At 45.8% G+C, this 25,605-nt stretch overlaps 1 protein-coding gene and 1 long non-coding RNA gene across 4 annotated transcripts in view; one reads left to right on the forward strand and one right to left on the reverse strand.

Annotated features, from left to right (window-relative positions):
- FRMD4A (FERM domain containing 4A) overlaps positions 1-25,605 on the forward strand; it is a 222,605-nt gene that overhangs the window by 97,099 nt on the left and 99,901 nt on the right. The window contains exons 7-10 of one of the 2 annotated variants that reach the window (XM_054988128.1): positions 4,305-4,388; positions 10,412-10,477; positions 14,652-14,709; positions 22,549-22,635. In XM_054988128.1, the coding sequence (XP_054844103.1) occupies positions 4,305-4,388; positions 10,412-10,477; positions 14,652-14,709; positions 22,549-22,635 (295 nt within the window). Of the gene's footprint in view, positions 1-3,841; positions 4,389-10,411; positions 10,478-14,651; positions 14,710-22,548; positions 22,636-25,605 lie in introns of those variants that run through there. The other variant, XM_054988127.1, reaches the window with a different exon arrangement.
- LOC129335510 (uncharacterized) lies at positions 3,767-7,949 on the reverse strand. Of its 2 annotated transcripts, none has more exons than XR_008597618.1 (3): positions 7,810-7,949; positions 6,623-6,734; positions 3,767-3,848 (listed from the first exon to the last, which is right to left on the reverse strand). It is a non-coding gene; the product is annotated as an uncharacterized LOC129335510 (long non-coding RNA). The 2 variants fall into 2 exon arrangements; XR_008597617.1 differs by lacking the exon at positions 6,623-6,734 and adding an exon at positions 6,757-6,911 and having other exon boundaries at positions 3,770-3,848.

Consider the following 25,605-nt stretch of genomic DNA (forward strand, 5'->3'; position numbering starts at 1 on the left):
TAGGAGCTAGAGTGAAGTGAGTTTGATGGGAAAGAGAAGAGTTAGACCCCTAAAACTATTTTATATATTTTTATTTATTCAAGGATAATATTGAAAGTCTGCAACTGCTGCTCTGTAAAAATTCTGTAAGATGTGTGCAAAAGAAAGTGCTGTTTCAAAGAAACAAAAAATTACAGATGAGCACTGTGTCTTTAATGACAAATGGAGTACATCTGAGTATGTCTTTGTTTTAAACAAAGATAAAGCAGTTTGCCTGATGTGTCTTGAAACTGTCTCTGTATTAAAGGAGTACAATGTTAGAAGGCACTTTGAATCTGTCACAAGAGCTTCTCTATATCAAGGAGAGGTGTGAGTGAACAAAATTCTCTTTAAAAAAATCAACATGTTTGCAGCAAAATAGTTTTAGAAAGCATGTTGAGGAGAACCTACCTACTGTGAGGGCCAGCTATCATGTTGCTAAATGTATTGCTGAGAGTTGTAGGCCATTCACTGGTGGTAAATTTGTTAAAAAGTACATGGTTAAAGTAATGGAGGAAATGTGCCCTGATAAGGTATCTTGTGTTAGTTGTGTCAGTTTATCTGCATCTACAATCACCAGGTGTGTGGAAGAACTAGGAGAAGAACTGCATATGTCATTGATTCCCAAGGCAAAAAGTTTTGATTTTTTTCTTTGGCATTAGATGAGAGGAATGACATTATAGACACCGCTCAACTACTAATATTTATCAGGGGGATAGATTCCAGCTTCAGAATTACTGCAGTTTGAAAGGCACTACAACTGCAGAAAACATATTCTTGAAGGTGTGTGAATGAGTAGAAAATCTTGGTTTGAGTTGGGATAATTTAAAAAGCATCACAATTGATGGTGCAAAAAATAAGGTGGGAAGTAAAACTGGTGTAGATGCAAGAATCAATGAAGAGATATTGAAATTAAACAGTATACTTCCCGTGCAATTTCACTGCATCATCCATCAGCAAGCCTTGTGTAGTAAGATTCTTTAGTGGGAAAGTGTGATATGTATTGTTGTATCCAGCATTAATTACATCAGGCATCATGACCTTATTCATCGTCAGTTTCAAAATTTTCTCTCAGAAATAGATGCAGAATATGGAGACATGTTGTAACATGCAGAAGTCAGGTGGCTTAGCAGAGGCAAAGTCTTCAAATGTTTTTTCACTCTTCGTCATGAAGTTGATGTCTTTCTCAAGGAGAAAGGAGGTCAACAAGTACTTTCTGACCCTGGATAGATTTTTAATTTGGCTTTCTTAACTGATATCAGAGAGCATCTGAACACACTGAATCTAAGGTTGCAGGGGAAAGGAAAGCTTGTGTGTGACATGTATTCTGAACTGAAAGCTTTTGAAGCAAAACTAAGCATTTTTGTGAAGCAAGTTAGTGAAAGTAACTTTTCAAACTTCTTACACTGCAATGAACTAAAACTTGAGGATGGGAATTTACAATTTCATGTTGAAGGACATGTCAAAGCACTGAACCTATTGCAGGTGGAATTCCAAAACAGTTTCACTAATTGCCATAAGTACAGAAAGGAAATAAGAATGTTTCAAAATCCATTTGAAGTAGCACCAGAAGAAGTAAGCAACTTTTTTTCAGATGGAACTAATTGATTTGCAAGCCAGTGATCATCTCAGAGACAATTACAAAGAAAATAGTCTGTTCTGTTTCTATTGTGGTCTACTTGATATATTAATCAACCTAAAGAAATTTGCTGCAGACATGTTCACAGTCTTTGGCACCACATACATCTGTGAACAAACTTTTTCCAAGATAAAAATTGTGAAATCCAAGTGTAGGTCAAGATGAACATTTGCATGACATTTTAAGAGTGTCTGTCACAAACCTTGACTTGGACATTAATGCCTTGGTTAACAGTAAACAGCCACAAGAATCACACTGACTAGGTAAGCATGTGTAGCTAGATAAAAGGATTCGACAGTAAACTATTGTTCCAAAATGGATTGCATTCAAGTTAACATTTCTTCATTGACCTCTGAATGTTTACTGTCGATCTAAATAGGTAGGTTAATAATTTTGTTACATTTTGATTTAAGCTGTGGCCCTCTTTAGGCATTGGGCACTCTAATGTGGCCCCCGTATGCTAAAAGGTTGGGGACCCCTGCCCTAGATGAATTAAAAACCCTTTTCCTCCCTAATCTCTGAGAGGAAGAAGGGGCTAGTTTTTCCACTATAGTCTCCCCAGAAGGAGCTGGGACTTCCTTATTAAGCCAGCTATGTCTGTTTGTCACAGGTGTGGAAGAAGCTACTGCACAGAAATAATCATCCATTGTACTTTGTTTAGGAAGTGGTGATGTAAAGTCACTGCAGCTTTTTCCTTAGACTAGTACCTGAATTGCAACTGTGAATTCTGTGCGGAACATGGTTGTGCAAGTGTTGTGAGTGCTATTTTGGGATAATAGTGGCCCAGTTTAAATTGTCAGGCTAATGATCTATGATGCCATTGGATGTTGTGCTGGGGTGCAGATGTGCACATATACACCGATGCTTATGGGTTAAAATGAGGCGTTTGAATGGCCTGCATGGGTTCTGACTGTGGCTGGTGTGTCATGTAAATCAGAGTTGTTCTATCCCCAGTGATGACTGACAGAGTGTTGCACAATGCTGCGCTGCTTTCTGACCACTTAAAAACTTAAGTTCGGTTTTATTCTGTAGTGGTTGTGTGCACTCATTTTTTTATTGCATTTATTTATTTATTTACATTATTTATATTCCACCATTCTCACTGAAACTCAAGATGGATTATACACTAGGTCAAAAAGGTAAAGGTCAATATAATCAACAGGATGGGACATCCCAAAAACTTTGCAAATAGAGTTTGGATTGCAGAAATTTGGAAACAGTAGTCAAACATGGGAGGCTTGCATAGCTTTGTAACAACAAATCATAGAAGGCCCTCCAAGCTTGAGATGCAGTTATTTGTTGGCTTATCTTTTAGATTTGTGCCCCTGATTAAGAGGCCAGCAGATCTTTAAAATTCAAAATAGTTTTAACAAGCACTTCCATAAAAGACACAGCTGGCTGTCCCATCTTGAAAGAGGCTAGCTTCTTTTTCTCTCACTTAGGGGAGAATGCCATTTCTCAGCCAGGTGCTTACTGTGTCAAGTGCACGCATCCCCCGCAAGGCAAAGAAAGAATATTTTTATCTTTGGAGGAATTGCTTTATTCACGTAAAAAATTCTGTTAATTTACAGATTAGCGAATCTATTAAATGTTTGAAACTCGTGCAGTTAATCCATTTACACTGCCGTGCTGTGCAGACTGCGAGCCAAACTACATGACATGTTTTTGGCGAGGCAGGTGCTGTTCTCTGTCCAATTTTTGAGCTGCATGGGCATTATCCTATGCACGTGCAGCTCCAAAATAGGGCAACCCCCCCCCCCCCGCCGCCCAGTGCAATTTTGGCCTGAGAAAATAGCATGGGAAGGAGGCAAGAGCCCTTTCCACTCCCACGCTGCGGTTGCCAGTTGAATGGGGCCCCTGCTGATTGACATTTCCCACAGGCCCTGTGTGACTGCAGTATCTGTGAATCAGTTTCTATGAACCCATTCCAATTTGCCAAAAAAATTACTGCGTAGTTTAGCCATTAGTCAAAGGATGTAGAAGGGTGGCACATTGCTTAGGATGGCATGCCACAGCTGGAATCCGAATACTTGCAGTGCGCCTCCAGTTTGTCCTGCAGCATTCCACACACACCCCCTCCAGCCCAGAAGCATCGTTTCGTTTTTAATGGTTGCAGGCTGTACCTTCTCTGGTGCAGGTTCACACCTCCCCAGTGCTCCCACAGATGAGTGGTGGTGTACTCCAGCCAGGCCTAAACATGGAGGGGCCGGGGAGAGAAAGGTTTGGTTAGACAGGAGCACCAGGCTGATATTCTAAGAAACGCCTGCTTTTTTTGGAACTTTTTGGAAGAGGATTAACCAAGGGGGTCTTGTTTTTTATGCTTGCACAGATTTCCTTGCAAGATCTCTGAATGAAAATGCACTGTTGGGTTTTTACAAGTCAGAGCTGGTCTAATGAAACTGAGGAGAAAAAAAGAAGTCCAGACATCTGTGATAGCTTTGCTCTGGTTTTGATACTACAGTGGAAAGGTTACTGTACTCCCTAATGCGAAATAAATAAAATGAAGGAAAAAAGAACCCCCAGTGCCTTGCATTATGGAAGCACATATGTTGCGGCCAGAGCAATCAACCAGCTGTTGCAAAACTTCTAGTGAATCGCTTACAGGCTGAATTTCAATTTTTGGGTCCTCTTTTTTTTCTTTTTCCAGCAATGAAATTGTAAGAACGGACTTAAAGAAACTGCCAGCTCTTCCAACACAAGCACTTAAGGAGCACCCATCTCTTGCTTACTGGTAACTTTTCTACGTGTTTAGAAGTTTTGATATAAACAGTCGGCACTGACATTTGATAAGTGTGATAAGAATTCTATGTCTGAGAGCCAAGCTAGAAGTGACGAGTTACACTTGAACGGCAAGTGAACAGACTCACATGTATTCCTCCCTGTTCACTTGCGCTGCACTCGATCACTATATACCGTTCAAGCAGGGCTTTTTTTCTGGGAAAAGAGGTGGTGGAACTCAGTGGGTTGCCCTCGGAGAAAACGGTCACATGGCTGGTGGCCGTACCCCCTGATCTCCAGACAGAGGGGAGTTGAGATTGCCCTCAGCGCGGAGGGCAATCTCAACTCCCCTCTGTCTGGAGATCAGGGGGTGGGGCCACCAGCCATGTGACCATTTTCAAGAGGTTCCAGAACTCCGTTCCCCCACGTTCCCCCTGAAAAAAAGCCCTGATGGTACCAATGTAAAGGACTGTCTATTTTTGGAGATGATCTCCAGACGGAGGGGAGTTTAGATTGCCCTATGCGCCACTGAGCAGCGCGGAGGGCAATCTAAACTCCCCTCTGTCTGGAGATCATGGGGCGGGGCCACCAGCCATGTGACTGTTTTCAAGAGGTTCCAGAACTCCATTCCACCGTGTTCCAGCTGAAAAAAAGCCCTGCATTCAAGTGTAACTCGTCTCTTCTAGCTTGGCCCTGAGATCCGTAAATCCTTAACATTACATTTCACAGGGTTTCCTAGGTAAAGGAAGTGATTGTTTAGCACTTTTGGTAATTAATGGAAGGTATGGCAGTTGGAGTTGCGAATGGGTCTCTGGTGTAACCTCGGGGGGTGGGGGGCAGGCTCAGCCATTCCCCGCCTCTCTATAGCATGGCGATGTTCATGCCGGCCTCATAATACACCCTTTATAGGTGCTGGATACAAGTGCTGCTGATTTCATTCATGCAGAGTTAGTCCCAATTAAATCAGCATTGGGAATTTAAGATAGACAGAAGAGAAGCTGTTCAACATTCGGATGGGAGGGAAGAAAGACCAACCAAAACAGAGTCTTTTTGACAACACCCTTCTGTTTGCTGTCATCATCTCGCACTGAGGTATTCAACGGTTGTTCTTGGAGTTTCCATTAATTGGCATGGATGATAGTCATTGATAGACCTGTCTCTTCCATGAATATCTTTTTCAAAAGCCCTTTCTTTAGAAGTTGTCAACACCTGTTGTGGAAGTGAACTTCTCAGATTAATTATATTGTATGTGAAGAGATTATGTTACTTTGCCTGCCCAGACCTGACTGCAGAACATCTTCATAATCAGTTAGCATTTATGCAGCACATTATGAATATTCAAATCTCTTCATGTACCTCATTTCTGGTAGGTCAATATTGTTACGCCCCTATTGTAGATTTGAGGCCTTGGCTATGAGGGAGGTGGGAACTTGCCAACTACGAGCCCATGGCTGAGGTGAGATTTGAACCAGGACATTTCTGCCACTTCTTACTATGTTACAGCAGCTCTGTGTGGTAGGCTGGGAGTAACTGGTCCAGCATCACTCTAGGAGCATATTGGCTGAGAGTCTGCCTTCTTGTTTCGAGCCTCTGTTTGCTACCCTGCTCTGGCTACCCATTGGGGTGTCTAAAGTAGCCATGAGTACATGCAAGTTTCCTCACTGGGGAAATAATGAATCCCGGAGCCATTTCATGTCAGGAAAATGGCACAGGGGTTAAGCCCCCGGTCTCCATATCCCACAGTTCCAACCCAAATGGAGTCTGCTTGTGCCTAGGGATTAACTTCCAAACACCGAACTCCAGAGTGCTGTGTGGCTGACAGGAACCTTTCATGTGGGGGATCTGAGGACCTTATAATGTGAACTGGCCCTTAGTCACCTGTTTTTAACCACTGCCATTTTATCAGGGTTGCCATAGGGGAAGCCAAAGGATGGGGGGTGGTATTGGGGCAGGGGCGGCAGGCGCACATGTGCTCGCTCAAGCTCCCCTGTCCCCGGAAAATTTCCAGAGCGTTGCAGAAGGAACATAGTGTTGGGGCCAATTTTTTAGAAAATTAGCCCCTAGCGTGACCCATCACTTACGCATTGCACCAGAGAATGTATCATTTTCTGGTGACACGAGTGGGCATGCGTGCTTTGTGCACATGCCTCAGGGCTTCCCCCCCCCTCGTTTGCCAGTGCCTTCCCCCCTCCAGTCACATAAGCAGCAGCGCAGGGTGGGGGCAGCAGCTGGCAGGGGATTCCTTACCATAACTGGGGACCTGGCAACCCCGCATCTTATAACTCTTTGTTCCAAGGAGGTGACTGTCCTCTTCGTTTTGAGTAGAAACATTTTGCCTTGTTTCTATATATAACAAGTGCTGTGTGAAAAAAAGATCATACCTATTTCTTTCTTTCTTTACTGAATTTAAACCCTGCCTTTCTCCCCATCGGGAATCCAAAGCGGCTTACATCCTTCTCCTTTCCTTTGCAACAGCTCTGGGGGGCAGATTATCCTGAGAGATTTTGACAGGCCCAAGGTCAGAGTCAGGTCAGGCCTATAATAATGACAATGATAACAATATAGCAATAACATTTGATTTAAATACTACCCTTCAGGACAACGTAATGCCCATTCAGAGCAGTTTACAAAGTATGTTGTTATTATTATCAGCGCTTTTTTTCTGGGAAAAGAGGTGGTGGAACTCAGTGGGTTGCCCTCGGAGAAAACGGTCACATGGCCGGTGGCCCCGCCCCCTGATCTCCAGACAGAGGGGAGTTGAGATCGCCCTCCGCGCCGCTGAGCGGCACGGAGGGCAATCTCAACTCCCCTCTGTCTGGAGATCAGGGGGTGGGGCCACCGGCCATGTGACCGTTTTCAAGAGGTTCCGGAACTCCGTTCCCCCGCGTTCCCCCTGAAAAAAAGCCCTGATTATTATTATGTTATTATGGCAGAGTGGGGATTCAGACCTAGATCTCCCGGTGTCCTAGTCTGACTACATTAGCCTAATGGTAACACTTTGTAATGGTAAATTATAACACTGATATGTAAAGGAGTTGGCTCAAGTACACGTTCATCAGTTACTGCTGCCTAAAGCTGCCAGGCCTGTGATTTCTGCAAGGGTTAAACTTTATTGCATTTGGAACTCATTCTTCCTTAGGGGCTCCCTGCCCTCCAATACAGAATTCCCAGAATATCTGCCAAACCAACCATGGCCATATTGAACAACAGTCTCCTCACTGCTTTTACAAGTGCGGACCTGCAAGATTCACAGGGGGGGGTCCATCCTTTTCTGTCCCTTTTTCTGTCATCCTCTCCAGCCCTTTCCATGCCTTTTTTGCCTCCTGCCCCCCCCCCCCCGGCTGCTTTATTTCAGCTTCTCTTTTCCTCCTCAGTGGCCCCTTCCCTCCCTATTTAACCCTCACTTCTTTCTCCACCGTTTTCATTCCTTTTACCTCTTTTCTCTGGACCCCTCCATCAGTGCTTTCCTTCCTTTCTGTGTTGCTGGGTAATTTCTCCATGCCATATGAGTTCCAAATGTAATAAAGTTTTGAACAAATTGGTCGGTAAAGTAAAACGGTAGTTACAAGTTCAAATTGAAATCACTGGGTTATGTTATTTTTTGGAGAATGGTTAACTTTTGAACCTTGGCCTGATTTTGCAAACCTTATTCAAAGGTCATGTTCCTTATCCTTTCCTCCTGCAAAAGATCTGTCTGCTCCAGCAGGAGCAATGTAGGAGAATATATTTTGCTCATAACTCATGGGAAATAACTGCAAACCCTCTCTTCTGAGATATTTCCTTGATTGGCAAAAGACTGCAAAAGCAGATCCGGAAGTATTTCACTTCACACTGCAGCCAGAGATCACATGCCTCTGTACCTCTCTCTATCAGGAACTCCTGGCAGACAGAAGACTAGGTAGCCTAGAGAAAAAGCCTAGCCTTGCCTTTTCCTGATTTGCAGGTTTTGTATGTTAAAGGGAACTGTTCCCATAGGGAACCCTAATTCCCCAAAATGCAGTCTGAAGTGGTACAGTCTGGAAACAGTTTTATCGCTTTATCTGCTGCCAAGCCGATTCAGCATTGATCAGCATGAATACACAGATGCACCAGCTTAAAGTGTGCTGTGCCTAAAGGGCCAAATTATAGTTTAGAAGGGCCAAATTATAGTTTAGAAAGGTACCAGTAATAAATAATAGCTTGGCCCAGAGCCTGGCAGCAGCCCTGGAACCTGAAGGTGTAGATCCCTACCGCACCACTCCCAGAAACCTTACCTGAGCAGGCAGCAGGAAAGGTACCAGTAATAAATAATAGCTTGGCCCAGAGCCTGGCAGCAGCCCTGGAACTTGAAGAGGTAGATCCCTATCCCACCACACACAAAGAAAATTCAAGCTCCTATGCACTCTCTCTATCAAAAAACCAACAGTAACTGTCTCTCCACTGTCTGCAAGGTCACAGGTGGGAGCCCTCCTCTCCCCTGGTCTTTGCTCCCTTGTTGTAACAAATTTAGAGCTCCACACTTGAAAGGAAGGCCTGCCTATCAAGCTAAATTGGGCTTAGATTGGGGTTTCCAGGGTAACAGCAGGAGTTCAGACAGGGTTCAGGCAGTCCCTCCCTCCGGTTGCCAAGGGAATTGATTGCAGGTGCCAGACTGTCTGGCTTGACAAACAGCAACGAAGGAGGCTTGCAACAACCACCTGTTTGTTTAGAATGGGGCCTCTCGAACACCTTGTTCGTGAATAGCTGATTGGGCTGTTCGTGGCTTTTTTCAGTCCGTATTGCTGTTCGTGCCCATCTCTACCTTGAATGATATGAGCTTCCAAACATACCTGCAAAGCTTGTCGGTTTTCATTTGCCTTCTTCTTAACGCTCCAGTCTCTTGGCAAGGTGGCATCTACAGCCCATGTCTGTAACAATAACGCCTCAGTTCAGACATTATGTAAAACCAGTTAGAATGAAAAGTGATTTGTAAATCTAATTTGAACTACAGTTTTTGCTTCTGGTTTGCTAACTGGTCATAAGCCATGGTTAATCAATTGCCATCTCACTAAACTTTAGTTAAACTTCCTTTGACATGATTTCTCATCATATCTGAACTGAGCCTTGGTGTCCCTGGCAGAAAGAATAGGAAAATTCAGAGAAAAGCACAGAAGTTCTCCCTTCTTAACAGGATTTTTAAAGGGGATAATTTCAGGTCTCCAGTTGGTTTATGGGAAATCCAAGAACAAGGAACATATGTAATTTGTATCTCAAAGCCATTTACAAAAATCTGTTTGCTGGAACATGGAGACACTGAAAGATTGAACGTATTTATTTGTAAGGCAGACAGCAATAAATGAGCTGCTGATTTTACTTGAGATCTCCCTGTCAGCGCTACTATCTGAGAAGGTTCTACGACTGCATTTCTATCGTTCTCTTAATTACCGTAGGTGTTACATTTGCTGATCTCTTCATCATGGTTAAGGGATCAGGAATTATCTGTGGTCTCATATGCTCCCATTTCCTACTCCAAGACCCTGTTCCACCTTCTTTCCCATATTGGCCTTAACCTTAGATCAGAGTCGGAATGGCAACCTAAAATATCCTCTCTCTTTCTTTCTCTTTTATATAAATACTGTAATATATTATAATAAGGTGTAAGGCTAAGGTGTAATGTACAGAAGAGGGTGTTATTATGTCCATGGTAGGAATTTCAGGTGGATATCCAGATTACTCTATTGTAGCACTTTAGAACCTCACTTTCTGAAACAGAAGCTTTTGTGGGCTAGAGCCCATTTCACCAGGAGCATGAAGATTCAATAAATCTGTTGGTCTTTGTGGTGCTTCAAGGTTCCTCTTTGTTTGTATACGTGGTATTCAGTATTGAATTACCTTTTGAGGAAGGCTTATGTCAGCTAGCTTTGCTTTTTTGCTCTCTGCATGTAATTTGGTAGATATTTGTGAGAATCCTTGGCCTGGTTACTCCCTTCTATAACATGTTTCTTCTATAAAAGAAGTCCTTCCATATTATTGCAGCTGTGCTGAAACTAAATCAGATTCTGTTTCTCTTCTACGCAGTGAGGACCGCGTTATTGAGCACTACAGGAAGTTAAATGGCCAGACGAGAGGTCAAGCCATCGTCAAGTAAGTCGGACAGAGGAATTCTGTCCCGTGACCTTGGACTCTGGAAGGTCACACGTATTGGAGTGTGTAAATTCTGCACATCACTGCAGTTGCTTTTTCCTCCCTTTTTAGTGTAGCCATTTACAAGGGAGCTCTGGGTTCCTTGGAAGCTTCACTGGGGTTCTTCCATTAGGAGACGGAGGACAAGCTCTGTTGAAAGGCACCTCAACCACCACTCGTCAGTCTTACCCTGCAACCAGATATGCCGGGTGTATTCCATTCCACACACACGGAATAATGCACTTCCAGTCTACTTTCCATACAATTTGCAACTGGATTTTACTGTGTGAAATAGGAAAACCCACCTGCAAACACTTGCTAAAGTGCCTTGAAAGTGGGTTGAGCATGTGTGAAAGCAGCTGGTGCAGGGTAACAGTGAAGCTCACCGTGAACCGCACGTGTCCTCGAGGACTGTGTCTCCGAATCCTGTGCAGCGTCCAGGTGTTCCGCGAGGGATGCTCAGGCTTAGCAGAGGACTCTGTTTAGAACGTGTTCCAAAGGCAGGAAGTTTAAAAGCTGTTACTTAAGGGTATATTCATTCAAACGGGAACTACTTTTCTAGGTAGGTTATTTTTAAGCTATATTGTTAAGCTTTTGAAGACAAATATTGAAAATAATATTAAAATGATGCTCCAGTATAACAACAACATTCAATTTAAGGACAACTTAAAGTCCACTCAGAGCAGAGTGTGTTATTATTATCCTCAGAACAATTACCCTGTGAGGTGGGTGGGGCTGAGAGAGCTCTGAGAGAGCTGTGACTCACCCAAGGTCACCCAGCTGGCTTCAATCAGAGGAGGGGGGAATCAAACCTGGGACGTTTCCACACGGCTTACCTGAAGCCGGGCCATGCCGCGTCGCGGATCGTGCCGGGCAAAATGCGAAATATCCATGAGAAAACGCGATCTTTCGCGTTTTCCCCGGCACGATCCGCGACGTTGCGGCATGGCCCGGCTTCAGGTAAGCCGTGTGGAAACGGCCCTGGTTCTCTAGATTCGAGTCCTGCCACTCTGAACCATTAGACCAAACTGTACCATGATAAGTCTGTCATTAATAATGGCGGACTTGTCATGGTACTTAAAAGCCTGTTCTGCAAAACTGAAACTATTGATTCGCTTATTTATTTGTGACAGACGGGGGTGCTGAAAACCTGTACCCCACTTTATCCCACCACAAGATCACTTTTTTGCTCAGACCACCCTCCTTAGAGGCATCTAACTAGCCTTGACTGGAAACATAATTTGTTTGTAGCCCACCCTTAGAGGCTGCAGTCTTAGCTTGGGGTGAATTAAGCCCACACCGCCACATGAGCATCAGATAAAGGATTTATTTTAGAACAGTAACATACATAGAAAGCCTTCAGACTTAAGGGGAAAGGGATTGGTATTTAGTAACACTTGCTTTGGCTTCCATCCAGATACTCCTGATACACAGAGAATCCGATTTCCTCCAGATAGCCCAAGCTGAACATACGTGAACTGCTTATGCAATATCTGTAACGGTTCTGAAGAAACCTAGCGATATCCTTACCACCTGAGCCTGTTAATTGCCATCTCTCTCTCTCTCTCTCACACCTCTCTCTCACACACCTCCCAGCCCACTGTTCTTTTCTAACTATCCACTCCACCGTAGAACTGTCATCTTGCTATGGCGGCATCCCACACAGCAAAGATTCCCCATTTTGCATTCATCGCCAGTACAGATGCCCAGGCATGTACAATGGAGCACCAACACATGAATTTTCTGTGTACTTTCCTCTGTCATTTGCCATTTTCCCTTCATTTCCCCCCACAAGCCACCGTAGAGCTTTCTGTGGTCTTTTTAAAATGTGGGTAAATGGTATAACCAGGGCTTTTTTTCAGCCAGAACATGGTGGAACCGAGATCCGGCACCGCTTGAAAATGGTGACATGGCTGGTGGCCCCGCCCCCTGATCTCCAGACAGAGGGGAGTTGAGATCGCCCTCCGCGCTATGGCGCGGAGGGCGATCTCAACTCCCCTCTGTCTGGAGATCAGGGGGCGGGGCCACCAGCCATGTCACCATTTTCACTGAGAGTGATTTAAACTTTAAAAAACTTCCCCCCTTGTTCCAGCTTACCCAAAGTGACGTCATTGTGTGGTCCCGGAAGCATGTGCACACTTTGCGTGTGCGCATGTGGTACCAGGGGCACCATCTCCCGCCAGGAGTTGCCCCCTGCGCTGGTAACCCACTGAGTCCCACCACCTCTTTCCCCAGAAAAAAAGCTCTGGGTATAACCCTGACCTGGATAGCCCAGGAAAGGCTGGTCTTGTCAGATCTCAGAAGTTAAGCAGAGTCAGCCTTGGTTAGTAGTGGGAGACTTCCAATGAAGACCAGGGCTGCAGAGGCAGGCAATGGCAAACCACCTCTGTTCGTCTCTTGCCATGAAAATCTCACCCAGGGTTGCCATAAGTCAGCTATCACGTGACAGAACTCTCTACCTCCAAATGGTATAATGTTATAAATAGTATAGCCAGGGCTTTTTTTCTGGGAAAAGAGGTGGTGGAACTCAGTGGTGGAACTCAAGACCGCACAATGACGTCACTTTGGGTCAGCTGGAACAAGGGGGGCGTTTTTAGAAGTTTAAATCACCCTCAGTAAAAATGGTCACATGGCCGGTGGCCCCGCCCCCTGATCTCCAGACAGAGGGGAGTTTAGATCGCCCTCCGCAGGGCGATCTCAACTCCCCTCTGTCTGGAGATCAGGAGGCGGGGCCACTGGCCATGTGACCATTTTTAAGAGGTGCCAGATCTCTGTTCCACTGCGTTCCAGCTGAAAAAAAAGCCCTGGGTATAGCACTATAGTGCTATAGAAGTTACCCTTTTTTAAAAGCCATCAAAAAGCCCTTTTGTGGCACAGCAGTGAAAATGGCAACCATGAGAAGTTGGTGGAAGGAATGGCGTGGATATGGGCAGGAATGCTGAGCCTGCACACTTTCCTGTCCGTACGGCACGCTAACACCTTTGGACTGCATTCTTTGGAAAAAGATTGTAGCAAAGCAGGTTTACAAAAGGACATACCAAGGACAGAAAGAAACGCTGGAACACAACCAGTATGTGGCCGATGCGCCAAAAGACGTTCTCCTGCTTGGACGCAAAATCACCCTTCGGTAAATTATGAAAACACTTCCATCAAGCCCACTGTAAGCCGAGAAGGCCTCAGCAGGCTAGGCAGGCGGGGGGGGGGGGCATCTCTCCGTCTCTTGTTAGAGCAGGTAACTCATGCAAGATGTTAAAGCCAGAGTTGGCCAAACAGTGGAACTTTTATTCCCGCTTTCCTTGAGCAGGGCTGCCTTTCCTCTGTGCTGGGAGTGAGTTTCTTCCCTCCCCTCCCCGCAGTGTACTCCCAGATTCTGCCTCGCTACCTCCTTGAAAGCCCCTTGCAGATGCTGGAACGGCCCTCCCTGCCTCGGCTCTGTCCCTCCCTTCTGCCCTCAATCCCTGCTTAGGCCCAGGGGAATCCCATCACCACCCATTGCACGGCTGCACCCTATTGCAGGCCCCAAGCTGTGCACGCCTCGCCAGAACCCAACATGGAATGGAACATCCAGGGTTTCCCTCCGGTGCAGGTGCCTGCCTTGTTATTTATTTATTAATTTAATTTATAGTCCACTTTCCCCACGAGCGAGCTCAGAGCGGATTTACATCATAAGTACATAGGTACAAAAACAGTTAAAACAATTAAAAACATTGGTAGCAATCATGAAAGTACAGCATTTAAACAAAAACCGGGCAGCTCCTATTTGCACCCTGCACCCTGCTAGGGCCTCCGTGGCCAAGGCTGCTCTCTCCTCCACAGCCCTGGCCAACTTCCTTCCACCGGTCTCTGCTGTCTCCTGTTACTCCCACCTTTGATTTTATAGAAGTTCACGGTCTATAATCCTTTCCCCCTTAAAACATTTTTGACCAACCAACCCCTATCACCTGCCTCAAGTTGGGGATGTCACACTAGCCTGCTTTTGTGCCCTCTCAAATGATTTGAATCCCGTTGTGCTGTTTAGGATTAGAGACTGGTGGTGACTGCAATTGTTAGATATAGTTTATGTATTTGTTCTCTTCCGTAGGCGTTTTGCCATTTGCCTCCTCAACATGCTATGCCTTTCTGCTTCTTTCCTTAGCTACATGAGCATTGTGGAATCCCTCCCAACGTATGGAGTCCATTATTATGCAGTCAAGGTATGTGCCAACAGGAAAGTCTTAGCTTAAATAAACTGCTTGTCTGAGATATGATTTGCACTGCTTGTTAATGAAAAACTGTGTGGGCTTTAATAACTTTATATTCATGCACTTTGAACTGTAGAAAACTTGTGGTAAACAATTGGATGGTGCAATGTATAGAAAATTCGGTGATTGAAGGGGGCGGTGCCATGTCGGCCTCCCACCTTTGGGGTGGGGGAGGGTTCTCCCCACCACTGCACTTTGTTAATTTGTTTTATTGTTTGTATATTGATTTTAGTTCTTGTTTTTATCGATTTTAACTGTTCACCGCCCAGAGCCCCTGGGGATGGGCGGTATACAAATTGAAATATAAATAAATAAAATAAATAAAAATGCATTCTTAGGGGGGTTTGAATGGCAACCTTATTAATCTTTGGCACTTACGGTGCAGTTCTCAGGCTTGCCCTGGCACAGGTGGCCAGCCACTCATCCGGCTTTGGCACCACTCACTCTCTCCCAAAGGACTTTTGGGAGGCGGAGACACTGGCAGGCGAGCCCCGCCAGCGACAGCCAGCAGCACACACTCTCTCGTTTCTCTGGAAACCCCAGAAGCACCCACCAGTTGCAGGGCAGATGCAGTTGACAGCCCCAGGAGTGGCAGGCAAAGGCAGACCAAATCCAGAGGGTGCAAGCACCGCTGCCAATGCTACTGCCCTCCTCTGCAGAGAAGGGTGCACAGGGCACAGTGACTCGCGGTCTCGCACTTGCTGCTCCCCAGTACAGGCCCATGCCCCGAGAGGTCCACACCTGTGCAGCAGGGCAGGGCACCCACCCCGTTGCTTGCCAGGGCCAGGCGGGAAGCGAGAGTGCTTCCTGCTCTCAACCCCAGCCACTGCTTCACCGAGATACATGCACCACATTTCCGGAGAAGCAAAACCAGAAAGGTAAGCAGGACCAAGAACTCCATGGCTGAGGTGGAATCCATCGCAGAGCTAGGACAGGCTGCTCCCAAGAGACACGCCGGGCAGGATGGGACACCCCTCTGTCACTCTGACGTCACCTGCAACTGCTTGGGGCCAGAAAAAGGATGCTGATCAGCATGGCTCACTGGAAAGGCGCTGGGATATCGTACCTGGTGCTCATCATGTGAGCCTCAGTAGGTTGGGGGGCAAGCTAAAGCCCTGGGTCTGACCTCCCCCCCCCCTCTGAAAACAGCAAAAGGGAGAGTGGACTGGCCTTGCCAGTGTCCCTGAGATCCATTGGTTTGGCTGGCACGTGGCACCACAATCCTCACTTCTTTGCATCAACCTCATCCCACCCACCCCCATGCGCATCCCACCTGCCTGGCTTATCTGACAGCAGCACTGCTGTGGGAGAGTGGGAGACCTCCTTAGAACCTCACCCTGGGCTGACACACACAGATAACACTCCCAAGTCCCGTCCCACTCCCAGCAGTGTGTTGGAGGGAGAAGAAGGGGAGAGGAAGCTAAGTGGGGCTGCAGCTGCCCAAGTACCAGTGGACCCTGCTCTTGTTTGCAGCAGAACATCTTCAGGGCCACCCCATCCTTACCAGCCCAGAGCCAGAGGCCATCCTCTGGGATGTGTGAAGGGGCAGCCCTAAGGGCAAGTGAAAGATGGGGGCAGGAATTGGGTCAGGGATGGGCACGGAGCTTCTGTCATCGACAGTCAACCAAACAGGCAGGGAGAGAATTGTTATACAACACAGACTTTATTGAACTGCCAAAAGTGAGGAGGATGTCTGGACACAGGTTGCCAACTTCCTTTGTCTGGGCGGTGACTGCATCTGTGCACACTGCTGTCAGAGCCAGAGAGCCTTCCCTTGTGCTGCTTTTCTGGGAGCAAGGCTGAGTCGCAGGCTTCCTGGGGAACCACTCCTGGAGCTCAGTTGGAAATGCAGTCTTAGAGGATTACCAGGGGCTGAAACAGCCATGCTCCAAAGCTCCTCCCTGACGGGTCGCCATCTACCTGACAGGGAAACAGAGACTTGTGCAGTGAGGACAAGGAGCTCAGCCTTGCGCAAGCCACAGCCAGGTCTGCCAGGTCTTGGGGGAGTGCCCGTGGCCCTGGGGAGGCGGCAGCCCCACCAACGCAAGTGCTGCCCGCAACCAGATGACAGACACCCCTCTGGCGAGGAAGTGCTCTTTGCTTGCATCAGACCTTTCTGCTGCTGCTGTGACTGCTCTGAGCTCTGATCCTGTGAGGGAAACAGTCCAAGGGTTGCCTGGCTGCCCTCTCAGGGAAGATACAAGAGCCAACACCGAGTCACTCCAACCCACATCCGGGCTCTCTCCTCTGCCTGAGGGCGGTCAAGGGCGTTTGCACACCGCCCTGGCAGGGACTGCTAGCGTCCCCACCCCATCCGAGGGAGCTCTGTCAAGCACAGTTCCCTGTGTGGCTGCCTCTGTCAGGCATGGGCCGTGGTGCCTCAAGGGCAGGCGCCACCCCCCACCCTCTCATGCCACCACCAGCCTCATTTGTGGAGGCTAGTATTTGGGGGGAGGTGCCAGTCCACATGCAAGGGGAATGGGGGAGTGTGAATGAGTGGGCAGAGGCAGCTGGCTCCCCAGCTCCTTATCTGTCCGTGCCGCCTTACCCCCTTGAGCCAAGACTCTGGAGAGGGGTTACCTGTTACGGAACTTGAATGCAAGATATTCGTTAGACATTTTGGATTTAGCTCTCTTCTGGAGTGTGTGTGGCAAATCTGGGGCCTTTCCTCCCACTGGAAGACCCCGCTCTGCCTACTCCTCCTTTTTCGCCTCTGGCCAGGCACCTGAAGGGGCTGTCTCCCTTTGCTGTCTCCAGGTAGTTGCTGCCACCACTGTCCCTGTATGGGTTTCCGGTTAGGCGGGACAGCCTCCTAACCTCCCTCTGTATTCCTTGACCTCTCTCTCTCCTCTCCTAGCGGACACAAGCAGTTGGGGTTCTATGTGGAAGAGAGGGTCTTCATCCCTTCATTAATCAACAAAATTTAATAAAGATCATAACTCCACCCAGACAAGTATGCAGTGAACAGAAGACAACATATAACATAAGGGAAAACAAACAAACCCCCTAATCTCTCTCCCTCCTTCTCTATACTCGTGCCCTAGCTGGGTGTTGTATAGGGCAGGCACGATACTTTGTTACCGGGGGGGGGTGTTCACTCCAACCTCCCCCTCCCCTCAGAGCCCTCCCTCTCTCTCCTCAGCCACCAACTGTCAACTTTTCAACTCCCCTCCACCAACTGACTCGCTCTCCCTCCAATCAAATTCCATTCCAGAACTGGCCCCTCCCTCCTGCAGCACCTAGAAAGTTAAATTCGCCAGCAGAATGGCGAATTAATAATTAATAAAGATCATAACTCCACCCAGACAAGTATGCAGTGAACAGAAGACAACATATAACATAAGGGAAAACAAACAAACCCCCTAATCTCTCTCCCTCCTTCTCTATACTCGTGCCCTAGCTGGGTGTTGTATAGGGCAGGCACGATACTTTGTTACCGGGGGGGGGGGTGTTCACTCCAACCTCCCCCTCCCCTCAGAGCCCTCCCTCTCTCTCCTCAGCCACCAACTGTCAACTTTTCAACTCCCCTCCACCAACTGACTCGCTCTCCCTCCAATCAAATTCCATTCCAGAACTGGCCCCTCCCTCCTGCAGCACCTAGAAAGTTAAATTCGCCAGCAGAATGGCGTTTCTCCACAGAGTGCAAAGTGATAGCCCAATTTCGCAACGTGCCCAACGTGCGCTCTTTCCCCACCACCTAGCTGTTGAGCTGCCTCTTGCTCTAAGTCCTCAGAACAGAGGCCCCTCAGGCAGAGCCTTGTGCCGTGCCTCTACTTACCAAGCTAATGGGTGCCTTGGCCGGAGTCTGTGTAGGGCGAGGGGGAACAGTTTAGGATGATTAACTCCTGCCCCCCGCTCCACCTCCTGGCCAGCCAGCACAAGGGGTTATACTCCAGATCTGCCAGCACTTGACCACCATGCCCAACCCCCCCCCCCGACCCCGTGGGTAACCCAGGCAGAGCAGCACCAAAGCAACCCATCATCGTAAGAGGGGTTTATGATGGCTGACCAGACGGATACACCATATTTCCTAGTTGGCTTCCAGAGTGCTTTGTGCCCCCCTTAGGACTGAGCTGTTAATTATATAGTTGTAAATAATTATACTCTTAAGCAAAAATACATTCATTGCATCTATATTTGTAGATCTAGAAATCATACCTTCATGTAGTCATTAAATAAATAAACTGTTAAGTTTGGTAAACTTAACAATATTATCCCGTCTTCTCAGTAAATGCTAGGGCAAAAACAGTTTCTGATCATGTGCGTCCATAAACTGAAAAGCCATTTTATCATCATAATAAGTGGAGACTGAATATTTGTTTGCTGAAATACAGAAAATATATGTACAAGACATTCCACACACACACACCCAAGCCAGGTGAAGTGTCTCTGATAAGACATTTACTAAGTCCAACATGAGAGGCACCTCGCTTCGTCTTTGGGATGGGATGGGACTTCTCACATTTTGTTTCTGAGGTTGGAACAGAAGGAAGAGGGAGGGGAGGCCATGTTTGCTCCCTTCTCAGCTTAGGACCCCCTGACCCACTGGCTTCTGTGATGCCAGGTATCAACTTTCCCATTGTCGGCAAGGACTACTCTGGAGAGGATTACATGAGAAAGATCTTCAGTCTTTGGACTCTTAAATTGCTGCATCCCACCAATGAGAAACAAAATTTTTAAAAATAAATAAAAGCTGTGCTTAAGATCCATCCAACAACCTTATCCAAATAGAACCTAGAATCCTAACGCCTTAGGGCCAAGCTACAAGTGACGAATGACACTTGAACAGCAAATAACAGACTCACGTGTATTCCTCCCTGTTCACTTGTGCTCCACTTGTGTGATCATTCCACTATGTGATCATTCATGTCATTCGTCATTCGTCACTTGTAGCTTGGCTCTTAGAGGCAACCGCAATGTGAAAACAAACATCAACAGAATCTTTAAAACATAACTTGTCAAATCAGCAAATGGGTCATTGAACCCCCTCACAGGCCCTCCATAAAAGAACTGCCTTAACCTGTTTTCTGGAGGCTATCAATGAGAACATTTTTGAGTCTCCAGTAGGAGGGAAATCCAGACCTCGGGGACAGTTGTGGAGAAGGAGCCCATGTGAAATCACACAGTGAAGGCCAGCTCTGGAAGATTTCAAGCTACAGGCAGTTTGACACACAAAAATAAAAGATGAAATAAGAACAAACGAGCTGGTATGAAAGGCAAAGGATTTAAAATGAACACATTTCATCCCCAAATCGTGAATGAGATTGTTGTATTGAAAAGGATAGGTTTGACAACCACTCATGATGCTGCAAAAATTCTATGGCAAAGCAACCAAAGATAGTCACAGGATATTGTTAACAAAAGGAAAAAGAATACCTACACATTCCTCTGAAGAGCCCTGTGGCGCAGAGTGGTAAGAGGCAGTACTGCAGCCCAAGCTTGGTTCACAACCTGAGTTCAATCCCGGTGGAAGCCGGGTTCAGGTAACCTGCTCAAAGTTGACTCAGCCTTCCATCCTTCCGAGGTTGCTAAAATGAGTACCCAGGTTCCTGGGGGTAAAGTGTAGGTGACTGGGGAAGGCAATGGCAAACCACCCTGTAAAAAGTCTGCCAAGAAAACGTCGTGATGTGATGTCCCCCCATGGGTCAGTAATGACTCGGTGCTTGCTCAGGGGACTACCTTGACCTTACCTTACCTACACATTCCTCTGAGCGTGATAAGCGAACCTTTTGGAGCTCAGATCCCCACCTTTACATTTGCACTGCCCGTTCCACAGACTTGCATCTTACGTCATTCTTGAGGATCCCCAGATTCTCAAGGGCAGGGATAAAGGGGGATATGGGCAGGAAGGCAGAGGCAAGGACAGAGCAGAGCCCCTCGTGCAGGATCCTGCCTGGTGTGTCTTACTAGCCCAGAGATCTCTTTACTGATTTATTTTACTTCCAGTAAGCTATTTAAAATTGCAGCGCTCAGTTTTCTGTAGGAGTTAAAAATGGAGTTGAATGATTCAGTCACGGATACAAGATGGGTATTTTGCGAGCGATCAGCTTATCGAACGCAAATGAGAGAGGAAGAAATGTGTGTTTGTTTCCGTTCTATCAAATAAGAGGTTTGGCTTGAATCCTAAGATCCTCTTACAGTAAGTGAGTGAGTGAAGCCAGATTCCTTCTGCCAGAGAAGGGAGTTATAGGATCCAGCCATTGTAACCAGGAGTGGTACCTGTAACAAAGTTATTGTTGGAAAGTCATCAAAAATGTGCTGCTCTGTGATATTGTCTGCTAACAGTAATACTATGAGGCATTTTTACTGCAAAATGAGAGACTATGGAATGGTGAGAATTTTTTTTTTAACCAACGTCTCATCTACCTCATTTTGTAATAAACATGAAAGAAAAGCGTTTATATGATGCTATACGGTTGGTATCTTATTCCTCTCAAAATGAATTCAACAAATCTGTTTTGGAGAGAAGTGACCATACTTTTTCAGTACTCTGAGATATGGGGATGTTGGGCTAAATTAAGTGATTATGGGCTCCATTGAAAGAGCAATCCTAAGCAGAGCTGCTGAGAATCACAGCATCAAAAGTTTAGAAGGACCTCCAGGGTCATCTAGTCCAACCCCCTACTCAGGTCTGTTGAATAAGCCTTACTCCCAGGAAGTGTTTTTAGGATTGCACATGGAATCTCTAGGATTCTTCTAAAATCTCTAAAATTGTTATTAATCCTCCCCTGCCCCCCCCCCCAGTTAAAAATAATAAACACAGTGAAGGGCAGAGTAGGATAGCTTTCTTCATGTCTTTCTTCTGCATGAAACACAAGGCACTTCTCTATGAAATGAGATTTGGGTTCAGTAGCACCATGAGATTTGGGTTCAGTAGCAACTAGAATGTTGGGTTAGGATCTGCCAGGCAACTCTCAAAAGACTTCACTGCATGAGTTAAAGAACTTTATTGATAAGCTGCCAGTTTCAATATCTTACTCCATTCTTGCCAGGAATGACGTTTTCCTACAAGCACAAGACATATATAGGATGCTAAGTGCGGGTGAATTCTCAAGTCCCCACCCCTTTAAGGTAACAAGTCAGCTGTGTTCAAAAGGAAGCATCTAGGCAGAAAGAGCAAAGTTGATATGTGAGAAGCCTCAAGGCCGTGAGTGTCCGTGCCAGCATCTCTTCCGAGGCTAAGGAGAGAGGAGGTTAAGAGAACACACAGATGGCAGGAGAGACAGCCCCTCCTTTATATACTTTCACATCACGGTCAAGAAATTATCAGCCTGTAGAAATAACCAGCCTGTAGCTGTACCCATAACATTAGAGCACAAGCAATGGCTACCTACCTGAAACTCTCTCCATAAAACAGTTTCAGTCCAACCATTTGACTCCCTCCCCCCCCAATCAGATTTCACTGTTCAGTAAGCATCAAGTAACGTTAGTGCTACATTTCATTGATAACATGCCATAAACCAGGATTCTCCCACAGACTCCGCTGTGATATCCTGTTTCACCTCCACCCATGAACGGAAGGAAACTTTTTAAATACATAATAATTTCAAAGAACAAACAGTAAGTTACTGAAGAAGAGAGCGAGACTATTAATGAACAGATTGTATAAAGCATGCCTTCCAAACAACAGATTATCTTCATGATGGCCTGTATATACCAAAGAAATTTGCATAGTGCAGGGGCAGAAAATAATCATGCACTTTGCTCCTACTTTATATTACTATATTAGTAATATGGCAATATTGATACTGTACTGATTCTGCATATGTGTTTTTCTCCCCTCTCTTCCAGGACAAGCAGGGAATTCCTTGGTGGTTAGGACTTAGCTACAAGGGAATCTTTCAGTATGACTACCATGACAAAGTGAAGCCAAGAAAGGTAAGTGTAATCTCTGAAGAGAGTTTCAGTCTTGCATATTGGTTAAATGGACGTTAGAGTGGTGGACTGGTAGTGATGTTCCTTGTTTCCTGTTCCTTGGATTTTATTGCTAGTTTGTTCGGATTAAGTTTCTCTTAATGATGCCTGAAGAAACAACGAAGAATCCTTCATCTCTTGATGGGGTTCAGTTTGGGAAGGATGAGCAGCAGCATTGATGTCAGAGTTTAAGCTAACAACAATAATAACAGATCTAGAGGAGTTAGCTGTGTTAGTCTGTAGTTGCAAAATAGTAAAGAGTCCAGTAGATGCATCTGATGAAGAGAGTTGTGGTTCTCGAAAGCTTATGATACAATAAAGTTGGTTAGTCTGGAAGGTGCTACTGGACTCTACTATTTTGCAGTACTATTTTGCAGTGCTTACATGCTGCTCTTCTAGACAGATTAGTGCCCCATTTAGAGCAGTGACTATTATACCTTCAATACACCTGGGGGGCGGGGGCTGAGAGGAGTCACTGACCCAAGGGCACCTGCTGAGCTCAGGGCAATTGTGGGATTTGAACCAGCAGAGTGCTGAGTCGCAGCCCGACCAACACTATGCTATAACAGCTGTGTGACAGTACTTACTGTAGCCCCCTTTTCCCCCAGAGGCATAAAAGGCCAACACAAAAGTGTCTATTCTAATGCTCAGGGTTCAGTGTGTTAGTATCTCTTTATGAGTTTATGATCCCTTTTAGATAAAGTTTAATGGGGGTAGGAAGAGATGCAGTGGGCACGATTTGCCAGTAATCTTGGAGGAGTCCTGGGTGTTGGCATTGAAATCACTTAGCTATTGGAAATAATATATCATAAATGTGAGTGTCTGTATATAATAATAGACACCACTGTCTTGACAAAAGAGGGTTTTGTGCACCCTTCTTTTCAAGAAAGCAGCTCTGTCTGAATGTACATGCCACCATCCTGAATATCCTCAGGAAAAAATAAAACTGCAGCTGTGCATGCTCAGAATTCAGAATGGCAACAACCAAAGTATCTCAGGTCTAACAGCCACTAATAGGGTTTAGCTGAGAGAAGGGGCAGCCATCAGTAGGCCCCCCAAGCATCCCAAATGTCCTCCTACTGCAGCTCACCTGGATGAAACACCTGGTTAGCTGCACCTGCCAATACTCAAGGCAAAGGAACACAAAGGGACTCCAAGTAGGGGGCCGTTTTGCTTCCTCCCTGGTCTATGCCAAACCTCAGGTTTGCTATGAAATGAAGGAACCCGATATCAAGGTATATCCCTTGCTCATCTGAGCAAAAGTCATGGCAGCCATCAATGTTTGGTAACAGCCTGGGAGATTGAGAGAAGGATTCTTTTGCTTCTGGTTCCTAAAGGGGCCGAGGTTTGGGGGGGACTGCTGTTATCTAGGCCAGCTGAAACCTATCAGCAGTATGTTGAAATTCACGAGGAACAGAAAATCTAGAAAAGAACACATTTTTTTCTCCTCCCATTTCAAAAAGAGGGCAAGAATAAGGTATGCAGTAGAGGGCAGGTATACCTCACCCACCCCACTCTTCCTCCTTGCCGCCCTTTCTCCTCAATTCATTTTCTCGTAAAGCACTGGAAAAGGCCTGCATTTGGGAAGCCCCTTTGAAAACTGTTCATCACGTTCTGCCCTCTCATGCACAAGAGGGTATCTGTTGCTTCAGCCATCCCTGACTGCCCGTCTGGCCGAGAAAGCATTGTTTTAATGTCTTCCTTTGCTTGTTAGTGTGATCATGAATGAGCCCTTTTTGAAAAATCGTATTAAACACCTTTAACCTTCCTTTGAAAAATGGCTTGGAACTGGTCTGTGACTCTTGCCTAGGCAAAAACTAAACTGTAGTTTATATACTCCTTCCTCATTCCGTTGACAGACACTAGGAATATCTTTCAACATCAAGCAAGAGATTTTCTTTTCTTTTTAAAGACTAGCTTCCAGGAAAGGATCTGTGGAGCCAGCATTAACAGAGCGCTGAGTGGCTCATCACTTAGAGAAATGCCGTGTTACAAAACGTACTGCAACTTCTGCCATTGTTGCGCTTGTTGTTCTGAATGCAGAGAAACATCTTGCAGAGAAATTATTTTTTCTCTTCAGAACACAATGAAAGAGTTTTGTAGCAATCGCTCATGGCATTTTGTGGTCATGGCAAATGCAGTATTTACTGGGAACGTACGTACACTCCAAAGCTGATACGCTGCAAAGTAAATCTTTCTTACGTATACAGTGCAATGTTAAGAACGCTTTTCTAGGAGGAGGTCCAGCTGAGCAGACTTAGGAAGGATTCTGAGAAGACCTCCTTAGCATTGCACCATTAATCATCTTTCCATTTAATTGTACAGTGTAGCTGTTAAGGCCATTTAAGATTCTTTAGGTTCCACATATTTATTAATCACATGGAGTTCATAGTTGTATATTTGGATTATCCTGATTTATCCTCAAGTCCAGACCTCACAGCTTGTGAATACTCTTCATCGACAGGAGTTACTGAGGGGTGTAAATCTAGCAGTATTTGACTGTGTCTGATGCTAGGACATTCCTTCCATGAAGCACAGCATTTTGCATCAGAAATCAACAACATTAATGGTGTATGTCATAAAAGCAGCAGTGCCTGAGTTGGTTTGCCACACATGATTTCTTGGTGTAGTGGTTAAGAGCGTGGGACTCTAATCTGGAGAATCCAGAGAAGCCAGCTGGGTGACCTTGGGTCAGTCACAGCTTCTAGGAGCTCTCTCAGCCCCACCCACCTCACAGGGTGTTTTGTTGTGGGGATAATAATAACACACTTTATAAACCACTCTGAGTGGTGCTAAGTTGTCCTGAAGGGTGGTATATAAATCAAATGTTGATGTTGTTGTTATTGCTGACCATACCCTATCCAATACTACTTGTTCAGTCAAGAGTACTTTAGTTTTCCTTTGGGGAATGTGTGTAAATTTTAAACTGTGACT

This window comes from Eublepharis macularius, chromosome 9 (assembly GCF_028583425.1).
Source record: "Eublepharis macularius isolate TG4126 chromosome 9, MPM_Emac_v1.0, whole genome shotgun sequence".
Taxonomy (NCBI): Eukaryota; Metazoa; Chordata; class Lepidosauria; order Squamata; family Eublepharidae; genus Eublepharis; species Eublepharis macularius.